The sequence below is a fragment of the Hyaena hyaena genome, unplaced genomic scaffold (assembly GCF_003009895.1).
Source record: "Hyaena hyaena isolate Hyena2069 unplaced genomic scaffold, ASM300989v1 scaffold_58, whole genome shotgun sequence".
Taxonomy (NCBI): domain Eukaryota; kingdom Metazoa; phylum Chordata; class Mammalia; order Carnivora; family Hyaenidae; genus Hyaena; species Hyaena hyaena.
In genome coordinates, this window is record NW_024080689.1 from 4,106,311 (window position 1) to 4,121,260 (window position 14,950).

The 14,950-nt window shown below is 63.5% G+C and overlaps 4 protein-coding genes across 9 annotated transcripts; all 4 read right to left on the reverse strand.

Annotated features, from left to right (window-relative positions):
* Window positions 1-1,405: 1,405 nt before the first annotated feature.
* On the reverse strand, window positions 1,406-3,589 carry TMEM102 (transmembrane protein 102). Of its 2 annotated transcripts, none has more exons than XM_039231456.1 (3): window positions 3,419-3,589; window positions 2,840-3,149; window positions 1,406-2,738 (listed from the first exon to the last, which is right to left on the reverse strand). In XM_039231456.1, the coding sequence occupies exons 2-3, from the start codon at window positions 3,051-3,053 to the stop codon at window positions 1,420-1,422; spliced, it is 1,533 nt and encodes a 510-aa protein (XP_039087387.1). In that variant the 5' UTR covers window positions 3,054-3,149; window positions 3,419-3,589; the 3' UTR covers window positions 1,406-1,419. The 2 variants fall into 2 exon arrangements, with proteins under 2 accessions (XP_039087387.1, XP_039087388.1); XM_039231457.1 differs by having other exon boundaries at window positions 3,336-3,589.
* A 1,773-nt stretch (window positions 3,590-5,362) lies between these two features.
* Window positions 5,363-9,397, reverse strand: SPEM3 (SPEM family member 3). The gene is made up of 3 exons (XM_039231455.1): window positions 9,231-9,397; window positions 9,021-9,078; window positions 5,363-8,912 (listed from the first exon to the last, which is right to left on the reverse strand). The coding sequence occupies exons 1-3, from the start codon at window positions 9,366-9,368 to the stop codon at window positions 5,377-5,379; spliced, it is 3,732 nt and encodes a 1,243-aa protein (XP_039087386.1). The 5' UTR covers window positions 9,369-9,397; the 3' UTR covers window positions 5,363-5,376.
* A 660-nt stretch (window positions 9,398-10,057) lies between these two features.
* On the reverse strand, window positions 10,058-11,855 carry SPEM2 (SPEM family member 2). The gene is made up of 3 exons (XM_039231578.1): window positions 11,631-11,855; window positions 11,464-11,521; window positions 10,058-11,325 (listed from the first exon to the last, which is right to left on the reverse strand). Exons 1-3 carry the CDS (start codon window positions 11,766-11,768, stop codon window positions 10,079-10,081), a joined length of 1,443 nt encoding a protein of 480 aa, XP_039087509.1. The 5' UTR covers window positions 11,769-11,855; the 3' UTR covers window positions 10,058-10,078.
* Window positions 11,856-12,477: 622 nt separating this feature from the next.
* SPEM1 (spermatid maturation 1) lies at window positions 12,478-14,843 on the reverse strand. Of its 5 annotated transcripts, none has more exons than XM_039231504.1 (5): window positions 14,639-14,843; window positions 14,496-14,553; window positions 13,560-14,289; window positions 13,394-13,440; window positions 12,654-13,017 (listed from the first exon to the last, which is right to left on the reverse strand). In XM_039231504.1, exons 1-5 carry the CDS (start codon window positions 14,777-14,779, stop codon window positions 12,734-12,736), a joined length of 1,260 nt encoding a protein of 419 aa, XP_039087435.1. In that variant the 5' UTR covers window positions 14,780-14,843; the 3' UTR covers window positions 12,654-12,733. The 5 variants fall into 5 exon arrangements, with proteins under 5 accessions (XP_039087434.1, XP_039087435.1, XP_039087436.1 ...); XM_039231505.1 differs by having other exon boundaries at window positions 12,949-13,084; XM_039231503.1 differs by lacking the exon at window positions 13,394-13,440 and having other exon boundaries at window positions 12,478-13,017.
* Between the last annotated feature and the right edge of the window lie 107 nt (window positions 14,844-14,950).

Here is a 14,950-nt window from a genome sequence, read left to right on the forward strand (position 1 = left end):
CGCTGAGCCCCCTTCCTCACCTTGTTACCCCCCACTCCTTTTGAAGTCACGTCCAAATCCACCCTTCCTGGCGGATACACCAGGTAGGTGGTTGTCTGGAGGGCCTCTGTCACCTCGAAATAGGGAGCATCCGGTTTGGGTTTTTTTTTTTTTTTTTCTGGTTGCCCCTTAATTTCCTCGGGGACAGCTGGTGCTTGTTTAGATCCCACGCCCTCCAATCCAACCAGCCCCCCGAGAGGAGTGCACCCACGTTACCACCAGTCCCCAAATGTGAACAGGCTCCCTACAAGACGGGGCGCATCAGAGCTTTCTGCGACAGGGCTTCCCCGGGACAGCCTAGAGCACCCCCTCTTCCTTCCCCGACGCCCCTCAACCTGTCCTGTCTTGTTGATCCGGCGACGGGTGGCTCTGGCTCCGGTTCCAGGCTCCTCCCTCCCAGTCCCTCGCCAGCGGAGCCTCCCCCCACGCCGGGCTAGGCGCCCCGGACCCCCAGGAAGGAGGGAGGGTGTCTCCGCAGAGCGCCCTGGTCCGGCCAAGTCAGAGCACCGGGCCTGGCGGCTGGACCCAGCAGAGTGGCGGTGGCGGCGGCGGCGGCGGCGGCAGCGGCAGTGGGGAGCTGAGGCGGCGGCGGCGACAGCGGCTCCCCCTCCTCCGAGAGCCGGCCCGGGGGCGGGGCAGGGGGCGGAGACGCCGGGAACGAGGGGGGTGAAGCTGGGCGGGCGGAACCCCGGGGTTCCTCGGAGGCAGGGAGTGGGGACGGTCCCAGAGGCAGGCGGGGCCGAGGCAAGGCCGCACGTCTTTGGGGTTCAGAGGAGGAGGGGCAAGGAGGTGACTCTACTGAGCGGAACCCTGGATGGGAGGAGAGGTTGGGCTTAAGATGGATGGAATGGCGGACGCTGGGAGAATGGAGAAGGGGGACCCCGCTGCCCCGGACGGGAGGACAGAACTGAAGGAGGAAAGTAGGGGAGGAACGGAGTGGATAGAGGGGGTGGTGAGGTCTAGCCTGGGGCCGGAACCGGGCCTTTTAATCTCCGCGTTTGTGGGAGCCAAACTGGTCAGTCCCTGGCCTCCATGCCTTCTTTCTGCGTTTTGTCAGCAAATAATACGCACCCCCCTTCCCCATTGACTCCCTAAGAGAAAGGACCGCAAGAATTGGGGGAGATGGTTGCCTGAGGATGCGCCGGGCGGGGAGGGGTGCTGGCCGCAGATCTGGGGAGCAGAGAGGCCGGAAGTGGGACGACCACAGGTCAGGCCCGGGGACGGGGCAGGAGGCTGCGGAACGACCCGCGAGGAGACCTCCTAGACTGTGATCTCCGGGCCCAGGACCCCCAGCCTGTCTCCCAGGCGAGGGGGCCGGCGGCCCCCGCCACACCCCGCTAGCCGACAGAAGCACTTTCCACGCGGGTAGGAGCAGCGTCTTTAATGGGCCGCGCCTCCCACGCCCGCCAAGCCGCCCCCCTTGCGCGCAGCCTTGGCCTCCTCCACCGCGGCGCGCAGGGCCCCAGCGGGGTCCCCGCGGAGCCTGGCCAACGCCCCGAGCAGCCCGGCGGCGCCATCCCCCGCGCGGAGCTTTCGGCCGCTCAGGAAATAGTGGGGCAGCGTCCCGGCCTCGAGCACACGGCCCAGCTCATCCAGCAGCCCGAGGCAGCAGGCGCCCGCGTTCTCCGGCCGCGCGAGATAGAGCGCGGGCAGCCGCTCGCACGCCCAGTAGAGCAGCGTCCGCAGGAGGTAGGGCGCCGCGGCCCGGGTCCCGGCCACCAGCGGGCGCAGCAGCGCCTGGGCCGCCGCGTGCGCCTGCAGCAGCGGAGCCGGTATGCGCGCCTTGAGCGCCAGCTCCTGGCGGGCGAAGCAGAGCTGCCAGCCGCAGGCGCCTGGCTGCTCGGTGTGGCCGCCGGGCACCAGGTAGAAGGATGGCGACTCGGAGGCCAGCGGGCCGGCCCACGAGTGGCTCCGAGCACCCTCAGGCCAGCCGGCCACGGACACCACGGGAACCAGGTCGAAGAGCAGGAGGTGGCGCGGCGGCTCCGGCGTCGCCAGCAGGACGGTGGTGAAGCCCGCGTGGCGGGCTGCGTGGACCAAGCGCGGGGCACCGGGGACCGGGAACAGGGACTCGGCGACCGCGGCCAGGGAAGCGAAGAACCACGCAGCCACCTGGGCGGGGCAAAGGGTGGGCCATGCCTCCCGCCCCTCGCTCTGCTGCGGGCCCGGGCTGACGACGGCCGCTTTCGTGACGTCGCCGGTCAGGTTTCCCAGTGGGGTGGAAGAGCCGAGATCGACTACGCCTTGCCCAGGCGGCTCCAGCCCGGAAACGTTACTAGGTGATTTTTCCAAAGACACGTCTGGATCAGGCTCAGTGACAGAATCGTGCGGCTGCTCCCCGGAGCTTGGCCGGCCCTTGGGACTTCCTTCGCTTTGGGGGCGGTGGCCGGAGTCACGTCCTCCCCGTACCGGAGGTCCCAGGCAATCTTGCCAAGCCTCCCGGACCGCGGTTCCGCGTATGCGCTCGGGGAGGCACAGCCGCGCGTAACAGGATCCCACGTCCAGTTGCAGCTCCCGCCCGGTGCCGTCTAGCGAAAACACCGGCACCAGGAGTGTAAAGCCGGCGTCGTAATGAGGTCCCCGGACGTAGGGACCTAAGGGTGCGGGTCCCAGGTCCAGGGAGCCCTCGCGAATCCCACCACGAAGGAGCAAGAGCTCCGCTTGCGGAGGAAAGCGGGGGTCCCGGCGGTGAACATGACCTACAAGAAAAGACAGGATCGAGAGGGCACGACCCAAAGCCCGGGCGGGGCGGGGCGGGACTGAAAGCTGCGAGTACCCGAAGGCAGGGAGAGCTGCTTACCCAGCAAAGAGAAAACAAAGTCCTTGGCCCGGAGGAGGTCTGGCCCCGGCTTGGGCGCGTCACTCCAGCTTTCCTGCACACCCAGCTCCTGGATCAGCTGGGTCAGTTCCTGCAGCTGCGCCCCAGAGCAAAAGTCGATGTCCGTGAGCGGCCGGGCGGGGGCTGGGGGCGGCGGGCCCCACCAGGGCGCGCTCCCCCAGACCGCGGAAGCCATGTGGCTCGATCGTTTGGGGCTAGGGGCCAACACGGACGGGAGGAAGCTTGGACGGGCCGTTCCTTTGCTGCCAAAAAGTCGCCCGCGTTCTTCTCGCTTCCCCAGGCCGAGAGAGAGAGAGAGAGAGAGAGAGAGAGAGAGAGGGGGAGCCCAAGCACAATTCGTCAATGGGTCTGCAGATGGAGGGCTCTAAATTTAGTCTTGAAAACAAACCAATAAATGCCTCCTCCGTCGTAGCCCTTTTCTCACATGCTGGTCCCCGCCCCCCATGGAGCCGCTCACCTGACTCAGCAGGTAAATAGTAGCTGTTAGGCCCCTCCTCCGGGATGAAATAGCTAGTCTGCCCTTTGTCTGCCTCCACTTACCTATTTTTCGGAGGAGGGTTGGGGTGCGGCTTCGCTCTCGGGGACAGCTGCAAGGGCTGGGAAGGCGATGGATGGGACGGTTCAACAGGTGTCTTCTTCCTGTAGCCTCAGGCCACGCCCCCCGGTGGGGCCACGCCCCCTCTGGCGGCCGCCCCGTAGTTCCCGGCCCGCCCCGCCTCCAGCCGGAGTTCAGTCCCTCTTCCCTCTGCTGAGATCTCGCGCTGTCCCGGGGCTTGTAGTTTGGCGGCCGAGCTATCAGGGCGTTAGGGCCACGCCCCCACATCCTTTCCTGTTCCGCTGAAGTAGTGCCTGATGGAAGTTGTAGTTTCTTTATTATTATATATTTTTTTAATGTTTTATTTATTTCCGAGAGAGAGAGAGACAGCATGAGCAGGGGAGGGTCAGAGAGGGGGAGATACAGAATCTGAAACAGGCTCCAGGCTCCGAGCTGGCTGTCAGCAGAAGGCCCGACGCGGGGCTCGAACCCACGAACCGTGAGACCATGACCTGAACCGAAGTCGGACCCTTAACCGACTGAGCCACCTGGGTGCCCCCTTAACTGCATTTGAGAGATGAGACTGCAGCCCCCGAAGGTTGCCCGTGGTAGAGCTGAGCCAGAGAGGTGTCGGAAAAGGGTTCGCAGCTGGGTGGAGAGGCACCTCTTTGGAGTCAGGGGTAAGCAGGAACACACAGGCGGTGACCCAGCAATCAACCTGTGGCTCAGGGAAGGGACATACGTGTTAGTGATGCCCACCTCGGACACGAGTGAGGGCAGGGAAGACACTTTGGCACCTACCAGCTCCTGTCTACACGGAAGAGTTATCAGGACCCAAAATCAAGTCCAGAGGAAAATCCCAGCTGGGCTGAGGCAGGGCAAGGGGAAATGGTCAGGAGAAGGAAATTGCTTTCCGTTACCACGGCTACCAGAGGCACAGCGTAGGTCCCGGATGAGATCAGGAGCCACAAGAAACCAGGGAGAGGCTCACAGATCAGACCAACCCAGGGCTGCACCAGGCTGTCTCACGTGCCCTTCCGCCCCCGGGAGTGGGTCTAAAGTGAGATGAACCTGAGTCAATGCAAGAGAAAGAAGCAGAGACACGGAGAAAAGTTATAGTGGCCCGTGAAGGAGGGGACTCAGAACCCAGAGCTCAATTTGGGGAGCCCAGAAATCCGGGATTCCTAGTCACTGGCAAAGAGAACCCTTCTGCCCCAGCTACCTTGAGCCCCTAAACACACCCCAGAACTGGGGAGGCAGTTTCCCATATATCTGGTTGCGACCCAAGAGAGCAGATTGAGAAAACTGAGGACCAGGCTCTTTCTCACAGTCTGGGGTGATCAGGCAAAGGGCATCCCTACATCTCCGCTCCTCCCCGGAGGGTGGCCTCTCCATCACACTACAAACAAACAAACAAACAAACAAAACTAAGTTCTCTGGGCTCCGTAGGAGCTTTGAAGATGGAGGGCTTGGGTGCCTAGGGAAAGGAAAAGTTTCTCTAAACTCTGAATAAAGCACTGCCATCCGACAGGATTATCTGTGCTGGTAGAAATGTCCTACATCTGTGCTGTCCAACATAGTAGCCGCACATGGCTACTGAGTCCTTGAAATGTAGATGCTGAGACTGAGGAACAGGATTTAAATTTTTTTTTTCCATTTTTTTAAAGTAGGGGACTTGAACTCATGACCCTGAGATCAAGAGTTACGTGCTCTACCATGCCAGGCGCCCCTAAATTTTACTTAAGCTTAATTAAATTACACTATAACAGCCATATTTGGCTAGTGGCTAATGTATTGGACAGCGCAGCTCGAGGGCCTGGGGGGTGATGGATCTCGCTGCGCAGTGATGCGGGTGCACAGCAGGGCTAGTACCAGCCTTCATCAGGCCCCGTGGCTGGCCAGCGTCCGGAAGGGGGCTGGGGTGCGCGTCTTCAAACAACCACAGAACACTCGTCTTGCCTCTTTATTCCTGATGCACCCTCGCCCCCTCTTTTTCCAGAGTCCTCGTTGCATTCTGATACCCCCACTCCCTGACGGCCTCCGGTGAATTGCTGCGTGCCTCTTGGCGAATGCGCCTGGGAGACAGAGCTTCACACTTGTCCCTGCCCAGCTGTCTTTGGCGGGCATCAAAGACCACGTGCCCGACCCGGGTGCCCAACCCAGGACAGTAGGACTTCCCGTTGGTTTTGGGAGGCATAGACATCTGGCGATAGGACTGACAAGCTGAAGGGGTGGCGTCCACAGGACGATACACCCAGTCTTGGCTGCCTGCTCGCCGGGACGATGGCTGCAGCTCGATTAGTACGGGCACCTCTGAGAAGGCGTGCAGGTCACCGTAGATCACCTGGGGCTTGGAAGAGTAGGAGTTCTGAGCATGTGGAACAGGAGTCCAAGATACGTGCTGCTCTGGACCCTCCCTCTGAGGAGCCTGCTCGGGTACAAAGGACTTTATCAAGGACAGTGTTGACTTTGGGGTCTGAGGTAGGCCTGAGAACTGGACAGAGTCAATATCTAGAACAAGGCTTGGGTGCTTGTGGTGGTCGGGATTTGGGGTAAGGCATGACTCCTTGCGGAGGCCCGATTCTCCAGTAAGGCTTTGAGTCCTGGGGAGGCCATGGTCTTGGGTAAGGGCTGGGCACTTGTGGGGGCCAGGATCTTGATGGATTCCTGGGTGCTTGTGGAATTTAGGGTCTTGAGTGTATTCTGGGTTCTTGCGAATGCCAACATCTTGTGTATGGCTACATCTCCTTTTGACTTCAGTGGCTTGTGTGAGGCCTGGATTCTTATGGAGATCAGAATCTTGAGTAAGGCCTAGGATTCTGTAGACGCCAGAATCTTGAGGAAGGCCTGGGTTCTTGTAGTCTCCGGAGTCTGGGGTAAGGCCTGAGCCCTTATGAAGCCCAGAGGCTTGGACCAAGTCTGGGCTCTTGTTGACTCCAGAGTCTTGGACAAGGAATGGGGTCTTATGTGAGCAAGAATCTTGGGGAAGGCCAAGTCTCCTAGAGACTCCTGGCTCATTGGCCTTACCTGTACTTTTATGACCTCCAGAATCTGGAGAAGAGCCTGGGCTATTATGGAGGCCAGTTGTTTGAGAGCAATTTTGACTTTTATAGAATATAGCCTCTTGGTTTTGTTCTAGATTCCTATAGACTCCAGTGTTCTGCATAAAGCCTGAGCGCCTCTGAATGTCAGACGTTTGGGGAAATGGTGTGTTTTTGGGGAGGCCAGGAGGTTGGGGGAGACATGAGCTCCTAAAGATACCTCCATCTTGAATAGGACCTGGGCTCTTTTGGGGGCCAGAATCTTGGGTAAAGACTAGATTCTTGGGAAGCACAGAACCTTGGGAAGGGCTTAGACTCTTGTAGAGATGAGGGTCTTGGGGAAAGCCTGGAGGCTTGTTCAGGCCTGAATCTTGAACAAGGCCAGGGTTCTGGTAGAGGCCTGGATTTGGGGCAAGGCCTGGGTTCCTGGGAACTCTTGAGTCTTTGGAAGGGATTAGAGTCCTTTGGAGGTCAGAGTTTTGGTTGAGGCCCAGACTCTCATGAAGTTCAGGGGCCGGGGGTTGGATTGGAGGATGGAACGTCTTGGAGAGCTGGAGAGGGATGGGAAACTGGGAAGAGGGGGCGGACGGAGAAGACTTGGAGGTTGGGGGATTCTGGTGGTTGGAGGGTTGATGGAGGACAAAGGATTTGGGAAGCATAAGAGGCAGAGACAGAGTGCACGGTGGAGGAATAGCGCTCAGTGGGCTCTGGCCACCGGTTGGAGAATGAACACAAGGTTGTGAAGGGGTAGCATCCTTGGAGTAGACCACGAACTTGGGGTAGACTGGAGTCTGGGAGTCTGTGTGTTTCTTCTCAGAACTGCAGGGACGGAAGATGCAATAAGGGAAGGCCTTGGGCTGTAAGAACTTATCTTTGGCGTCATTTGAGGTCTTCCATTCTATGTTCCCCAACTCCAGGTAACCCAGTATGGATCCCGCGGAGGGCTTGGCGCTGTCCCCGCTATGTTGCTTTGGTGTTTGCTCGGCTGCACCAAAGCTGCCCGGACCCTGCCCCTCTTGGGGCCTGGGGAGGGTCCCCAAGTCCTTTCTGGAATACCCAGAGTTCTGGGGGGGACACACATTGCATAAGTTCTGCTTTGCCCTGCGGGCATCGTAGACCACGTGGCCAGTGGGGAGGCCTTGGCTGAAGGCAGTCAGTGAGGAGGGAATAGGAGGGAGGATGGGGGTAGGTATGGTGGCAGAGAGAGAGATAGGAACAGGGATAGGAGCGGTAGTCAGGGTCATGACCAGAGCTGAGGTTGGGACAGACATTGAGGCGGGGGTAGAAGTTGGGGGAGGTGCTGGGGCAGAGGTATAGGTTACACGAGCGTGGGCTATTACGTGCTCAGGGCTGCGACCCGCAGAATGGGCTGAGGTGGGCTCAGGGGCCTGGGCCTGGGCAGCAGTGTGCTGGGTGTGCTCCGGGGGGTAGTCTGGGGAGGGTGGAGGGGCCTGGGTGGAGGCGTGCTCAGGGGTGAAGCCTGGGGAGTGGACCTTGGCCTGAGGGAGGTTGTGCTCAGGGGCATGAGCTGGGAAGCCGGTCTGGGCCTGGGGTGTGGTGTGCTCAGAGGTATGGGCTGGGGAAGGGGTCTGGGTCTGCATCTGGGCCTGGGAGGTGCTGTGCTCAGGGGTGTGGGCTGGGGACGGGGTGTGGGCCAGGGCCTGGGCCTGGGGGATGGAACGTTCGAGGGTGTGGGTTGGGAAGAGGGCCTGGGTCTGGATCTGGGTCTGCATCTGGGCCTGGGAGGTGCTGTGCTCAGGGGTGTGGGCTGGGGACGGGGTGTGGGCCAGGGCCTGGGCCTGGGGGATGGAACGTTCGAGGGTGTGGGTTGGGGAGGGGCTCTGGGTCTGGATCTGGGTCTGCATCTGGGTCTGCATCTGGGCCTGGGAGGTGCTGTGCTCAGGGGTGTGGGCTGGGGAGGGGGTGTGGGCCAGGGCCTGGACCTGGGGGATGGAACGTTCGAGGGTGTGGGCTGGGGAGTGCATCTGGGCCTGGGGGGGGGAATGTTCGGGGGTGCGGGCTGCGGAGCTGGTCTGGGCCGGGGCCGGGGCCTGGGCCGAGTGGTAGTCTGGGGTCTTGGTCTTGCTCTCAGGCCAGTGGAGGGGAACCACGTCCACCCTCCCGTTCCTGGGGAAGTGGGACGGCGTCTCGTGCCTGGAGAGGAAGGGTGCCCGGGCCTTTAAGGCTGTGACCTGAGGGGCCTCCCCAGCTCCCATCGCCCTTTCCTTCCACAGTCCCCACGGAGTGTCCACAGGAGCCCCGGCGTGTCCAGCCTGAGGCGGCATCCAGCAGCACCCGGAAGCCTTCTCACGTGTGTCCAGTCCCCAGGAGCTGGGGTGCTCAGAGCGCCCCAGCAGGAAGCGACGATGGTAGCGGGGGGAAGAGACTGTCGAGCACAGGTTCTTGGGGTCCGCGGAGCAGCGCACGCACGCAGGGTGGTTGTAGCCAGCTGGCTTGTCTGCGAGGGGGGGGAAAGCCGGATGGGACAAGGCCAGGCTTCCTGGGGGGGGGGAGGTGGGGGGGCAGGCCCACGTCCCCCTGAGGCCGTGCTGGGGCCCCCACTCACCTTTGGGGAAAAAGTGATGGAAAAGGATCCGCAAGGAGCTCTTCAAATGCCTCCAGAGCTGAGGACGCAGGGGAAGGGGGAGTCCGGAAGCACGGTGAGCCCCGAAGCCTAGCATCCCAGCTGCCCTCCCACCTCACCCCCGTAAGCCCTCAGCCCCACCTCTCACACACCCCCATCCCCCCGCCCCTGGTGCCAGGCCCCTGCCCTGACCAGAGTCACCACATTGATCCCCACGTTGAGCAAGATGAAGGTGCCCAGAATCAGGAGAATTGAGTCTCCGAGGTCCTGGCACTTCCTGGGGTTGGTGCCAGAGCACAGGGGAGCCCCGTGGTGGGCTCGCTCACCCATGGCCTGGGGTCCCAGGACTGCCCGGGCCCCCTGGCCCCCCGCATACTCACTAGGAGGCAGAAGCCCCTGTGGGGGAGGGGGAGAAGGACTGGGTCACAAAGGGGCAGGCGGCCAGGGTCACAATGAGGGAGGCGGAGGAAGTGGAGAGCCAGGGATGGTGTGCGCTGGGGGCCTCGCTCGGTCCCCTCGGCCCCCTCACTGCCCGCTGTCTCCCTCCGTCACACACACACACATTCCATCCCCTTCGCCGCCCCCCGAGCCGGACGACCTTGGCCTCAGAGCCCTGCAGAAGGCGCGGCTGGACCCCGGAGCCCCGGTGTTCTTCCTGCCCTTCGCCGGGCCCTGCCCCCACACGCAAAGCCCACGGCTCTGGACTCGGACCTCTGATCTCGCGTGGGGCCTCTGAGCCCGCTTTGGGATCAGGGTGACAGAGACCCAGCAGAGGTGCTCAGACACCAGTGGTGTGGAGTCTGAAGCTGCAGGGGGTCCTCAGCGCGTGGCGCGGGACCAGGGGACCTGCTGGGGGGTGGGGCGGCGGGCACAGCCAAGGGGGGACGCTGGCTTCTCGTGTCCGCCAACAGCAGGGCCCAGGGCTGGCAGGAGAACGGGCACGTCCAAGCCACAGAACAGCAGTGTTTCCTGGACTTTGTCGCTCTTTATTCCTCTCTCCGTGCCCCCCCCGCCCCCCCGCCCGCCTCGCAGGCCGCTGGTCAGTGGAGTTTCCCGGTCCGGCTCCGGTGCAGGGAGGGCTGCGAGGCCGAGGTGGAGGGGGGGGGCAGGGAGCTGGCCCGAGCTCTGTTCTCCTGCACCTGCCGCTTCAGCTCCAGGCTGTCGTACACCTGGTAGCTGCCCCCGCCCCCCGGGTTCCGGCTGAGCGGCATGAAGGCCGGCTGGGCGGGGGTCTGCTCGGAGCTCTGGACCTCGGCGCTGGGGTCCGGGGCCCGCTGGTGGGAGGCCTCGCCCAACACGGTGAGGGACGTGGTGGTCAGAGGGTGCCGGGCGGGCACCGGCTCCGTCCATTCCGCTGTCCGCCGCCGAGCCTCATGGGGGTCCCGGGCGCAGAAGCCCAAGTGGCCCGCGGATGGCTGGGGGCTGCGGCTGGGCTGGCCCGAAGTGTGGCCGGGGAGGCTCCGCCTGGGGGCCTGTGGAGAGTAGTGCTCCTGGGCCTCAGGCCTGGAGCCCCGAGGCACCGGGGCCGAAGGGGTCTCAGAACCCTCCAGACCGCGCCGCCGCTGATCCCAGGAGTCGTGGAGCAGTTGGGCCCCCGAGGGGTAAGAGCTGTGTCCCGCGGGGGCCCAGGAGGGATTGGGGGGCAGCCGGCGGGGGGGCGGTGGAGACGGCGTCCACTGCTCGGCCTCCAGATTGCCCCAGGTTCGGGACTGGAGCCCGTAGGACTGCAGCCTCAGCTCTGACTTGGCCTCCACGCGCTTCGGCACGCGGCGCAGCTCAGGGGACAGATAGAGAGAGGGCGGTGGCAGGCTGGCCAGGATCCCGCCCTGGCGGCCCCACAGCCCCAGGTTGGAGGGCAGGCCCGCTGGCTGGTAGAGCCCTCCCCATCCCCACAGCGGGAACTTGGGGTGCGGGAAGGACAGGTCATCCTCCTCCAGGCAGGAGTCGAGATTGTTTTCATTAAAGGAGGGCGCCCGCCGCAGCTGGGACATCTTGCGGCTGTGCCGGTGGCTACGGAAGACTGAGCGGTTGTGGGGGAAATGCCTGTGGCTCTTCAGTCTCCACTGGTGGCTGCAGAGGGGGCGATGGTGGCCTGGGGGCCGGCTGCGGCGGGGGCTCCCGTGGCGGCGGTGGCGGGGGCTGCAGAGACAGCGGTAAGAGGAAGAGTGGTGGCCGGGGGGCCGGGCCATCTTCACTTCTACAGGGTCCAGGGTGCAGTGGATGTGGACGTCTTGGGGCTTGGCCGGGGCCTCTTTGGGGGGACTCTCACAAGCCTGGCAGCTTCCATCTGGGGGCGCAAGAGTCGGGGACGACAGGGCGGATGTCAGGAGAGCTCGGGCTGGGAACGCTGCGGCCTGGGTTTCTGGGGCGGCGATGGTGGCCGTAGGGGGACGGTGACCCCTGCCTCTCTCGCCGCCATACTCACTTTTCAGATTAATCCAATGTATCATCTTGTCCAAGGCATTCTCGAGTCTGTGCCACATCTGGGGGGAAGGGGGGGTGGGAGTGAAGGCCAGCAGGCCAAGGGCACGCCCGCCCCCAGCCCTCTCCACCCCGGGGGGGGGGGTGGCCCACCGCCATGCCGTCACTGACCACAGTTACCACGTTGATCCCCACGTTGACTAGAATGACGAGTCCCAGCAGCAGGAAGAGTAAGTCCTCGGCGCCCTGGGGGGCTTCCTGGTAGTGACTGCAGGACCCCAGGCTGTCATAATAGAGCTGGTTTTCCATGGTGGGGGGGTCCTAGGACCACCCGGGCCACCGCCCCCCCCCCCCACCAGCCCCGACCACACTGTGCTCATGCCGGGACCTGGGGACACCTACCAGCTGGTGAGGGAGTTGGGTCACAATGAGGCGCATTGCGGGGCATCACAATACACGGCAGGTGGCTCTTTTATCCACTTGGCTTGGCCGTCAAGTGGCCGCCTCTGACCCTGGCTGCCACCTGATGGGAGTCCAGTTCCCCAGAGACCCCAGAGCTCCGTTTGTTTCTCTGTCTCCGTAGGGCTTTGCGTAAATCAGCACCGGATTCCCGATTTGCAAATATGGCGGCTCTGGTTGTATGTACGACAGTCTTCAGTGGGGACGGGATCACCCATAAAGGATTTCCTCCATTTCATTGTTCTTTTGGGACATTAAGGCAGCGTATGTAGCCTGAGGGGACTCTCCACCGGCGCCTACCTGGGGCCAGCGGCTCCGGTGACAGCAGGGTCCCCTCTGGGGTTGCCATTGGCCCTCCCTGTCCCACCAGTGGCCGCAGCCCTAGACGTTGGGGTCACCGGGCCCATTGACCCCTTGGCTTCAGAGCAAGACAGGCCTCCTCCCGCCTTGCTAGGGTCGCTCTGCCAGGGACCACCCCCAACCGCCGTGTCTCCCCTTTCTGACCAACTGCCCTCCCACCGCCGTGGGCTCCCAACTTAAGAAAAATCTCACGAAAGGCGCAAGGCACAATATAGATGTAATTCTGGATTACAGTATACATGTGACAAAAGGAGCCGCCTTTTAAACCAGGCTCAGCACTGGGGGTCCGTGGAAGTGGGGCCCTGGGGACCTCAGGTCACTTGTTTGCTTGAGGAGCAGCTCAGCAGAAATAAAAGCAAGAGCAGACGGGTGTTTCCCTTCCAGCCTCCAAACACCTAGTAGGCCCACAGCCGCTGAAGGGAGCCCGCTTTCAAACGAACCGAGCAGCAGGTGACTCACGAAGGGCCCGTCCATCCCCCCCTCCCGTGGCTCCCCTTCCCTCGGCTGCGGGCGTGTGCACGTGTATGTGGGCGCGTGTGCCCGTGAGCCCAAGTGTCTAGCAGTGGGGTCGGGCCTGGTATTCCCTGCTCTCTGTGGATGGAATATTCTGACGGGTTCACGCGGGAAGCTGAGGAGGCGGGGAGGTTCCGCTGGGCCAGGCTGACTCCGTGGTAATGAAATGTCCCCGCGGGAGTGCGGTGCCCGGAGCCTCCGACGGCTTGAGGTTGATCCTGGGTGTCTGTGTGACCGGGAATAAGTCCCTTAGCCTCTCTGAGCCTCGGTCTCCTCATTGGGACAGGCAGGCGCTAATCAGAGGAGCAAAGTCACAGAGGGCTGTGCCCTTATGATAAGGCAGCCCCTTGAGAATGTCCCCAAGATTTCATCCTCTGCTCCGAGCCTGCTCTGGGGTAGAAGAGCTTTGGGGTCCTGACCGGGACACTGAGGGCCTGGATCTCGCGGCCAGCCGGGCCCCCCTCAAAGACACCAGGCCGTCTGAGGGCTAGGGCCACGTGGATGGGGTCCCCCCGTGGGTGCAGGTCTGCCTGAGGCCCTGGGGCGGGATTTGGGGGGCTGCTCTGGGCACAAAGGGAAACAGGGGAGTGGCAGGCGGGCACCTCGGAATGAAGAAAGGCCTGGGAGAGAGCGGAGGGTCCTTAGGGTTCTGTTGCCAGGGAGACCATGGTCTTAGCGCCCAGGGCTTCTGGGTGCTGGGTGGGCCCTGGCACCCCGCACACCACCACGAAGCACCCCCTCTCTTCCTTTTATTTGTCTCCCGGTCACCTCTCTGTCAGGGAGTGGTACACCCAGTCCTTGCCCGCGCCCTCGGCGTCGCTGGACTTGGAGAGGAGGGGGTAGCAGTGTGACAGGGCCTCCACCTCGCGGGTCAGCTCCCGAAGCCGCCGCCTCACGTCACGGGCGTCATACAGCACGCGGCCCGAGGACGGGCGCCGGGGCACGTCGGGGACAATTGCTGGGCCCTGGGCAGGGGGCGGGGCTGCAGGGGCAGGGGGGCACTGCTCTGGCTCGGCCTGCGCCCCTGCGCTCGGCCCACAGTTGTCGTGGCTCAGCCCCTGAGGGCTGGGGGGTGGAGGGTTCACGGGGTACACGTAGGCCTCGAGGCCCAGCTCTGACCGCATCTCTGTTTTGAGGGGACTCCCCTCTACGGTCTGCTGGAAGCGGATGGCGTGGGGAAGGGGCTCCATGGCCTCCCGGGCCCAGGGAGCCCAGAGCCCCTGGGTGGACTGAAAGACTTCCCAGTCCTCGGGGTGACCCCAGTTGTGGGAGCACACTGCTGGGTGCCGACGCGGGGGCTTCTCGTCGTCGGTGTCGGGGGCCCAGGCTGCGGGGCGGTGGCCGCGGCGCCCTGAAGAGCCCCTGTGGCGATGGCGGCGAGTGGGCGGGGGGGTCACGGTCATTTTCACGGGGTCCATGGTGCACCGAAGGTGGACTGCGGGGGCGCTCTGTTTCGGAGGCTGGGTCGGCTTCTCAGGTGCGGATGACCTAGAAGCTTCTGTGGATGGAGGGGAGGCGAGGTGCTGGGGGGCGGGGGGAGGCCGGCTCCTCCAGGGACGGAGAGGTAGGCCGCAGGGGGAGAGGCTATGCCACGGTGGGGCCCGGGAGGGGACAGCCAGAGGGGAAGAGTCAGGCTCCGGGTCAGGGTCAGGGCTGGACACGCCCGGTTTCTGCCTCCCCTCTGCCCCCAGCGGCCCCCCTTACCTTTCTCATAAACAATATGGAACACCCGACGTAAGAAGTCGCGGAGTCTGCGCCAGAGCTGGGTGACGGAGGACACGGTGACCCCAGGCCGGCGCCCCGCCCCCACCCCCCGCCATCGCCCTCCGGCCCGGCCCGGCCCTGACCAGCGTCACCATGTTGACGGCGATGTTGACGCAGACGACGAGCCCCAGCAGAAGCAGGATGGAGTTGCCCAGGTCCTGGCAGTTGTTGCTCGAGCCGGCGTGTGAGGCCCAGCCGGGCCGTGGCCGCTCAGCCATGGCCATGGGGGTCCCTAGGGCCACCGGGGCCCCTAGACCCCCAGCCCACTGTGCCCCCAGTGTCCACCCACCCGCCTGCCTGTCCCAGAGGCTCCTGGGGGCGCGCGGGTCACAATGGCGCCGAGGCTCTCTCTCACAATGTGCCACAGGGGAGAACCTTGGGCTGGGGCGGGGGGA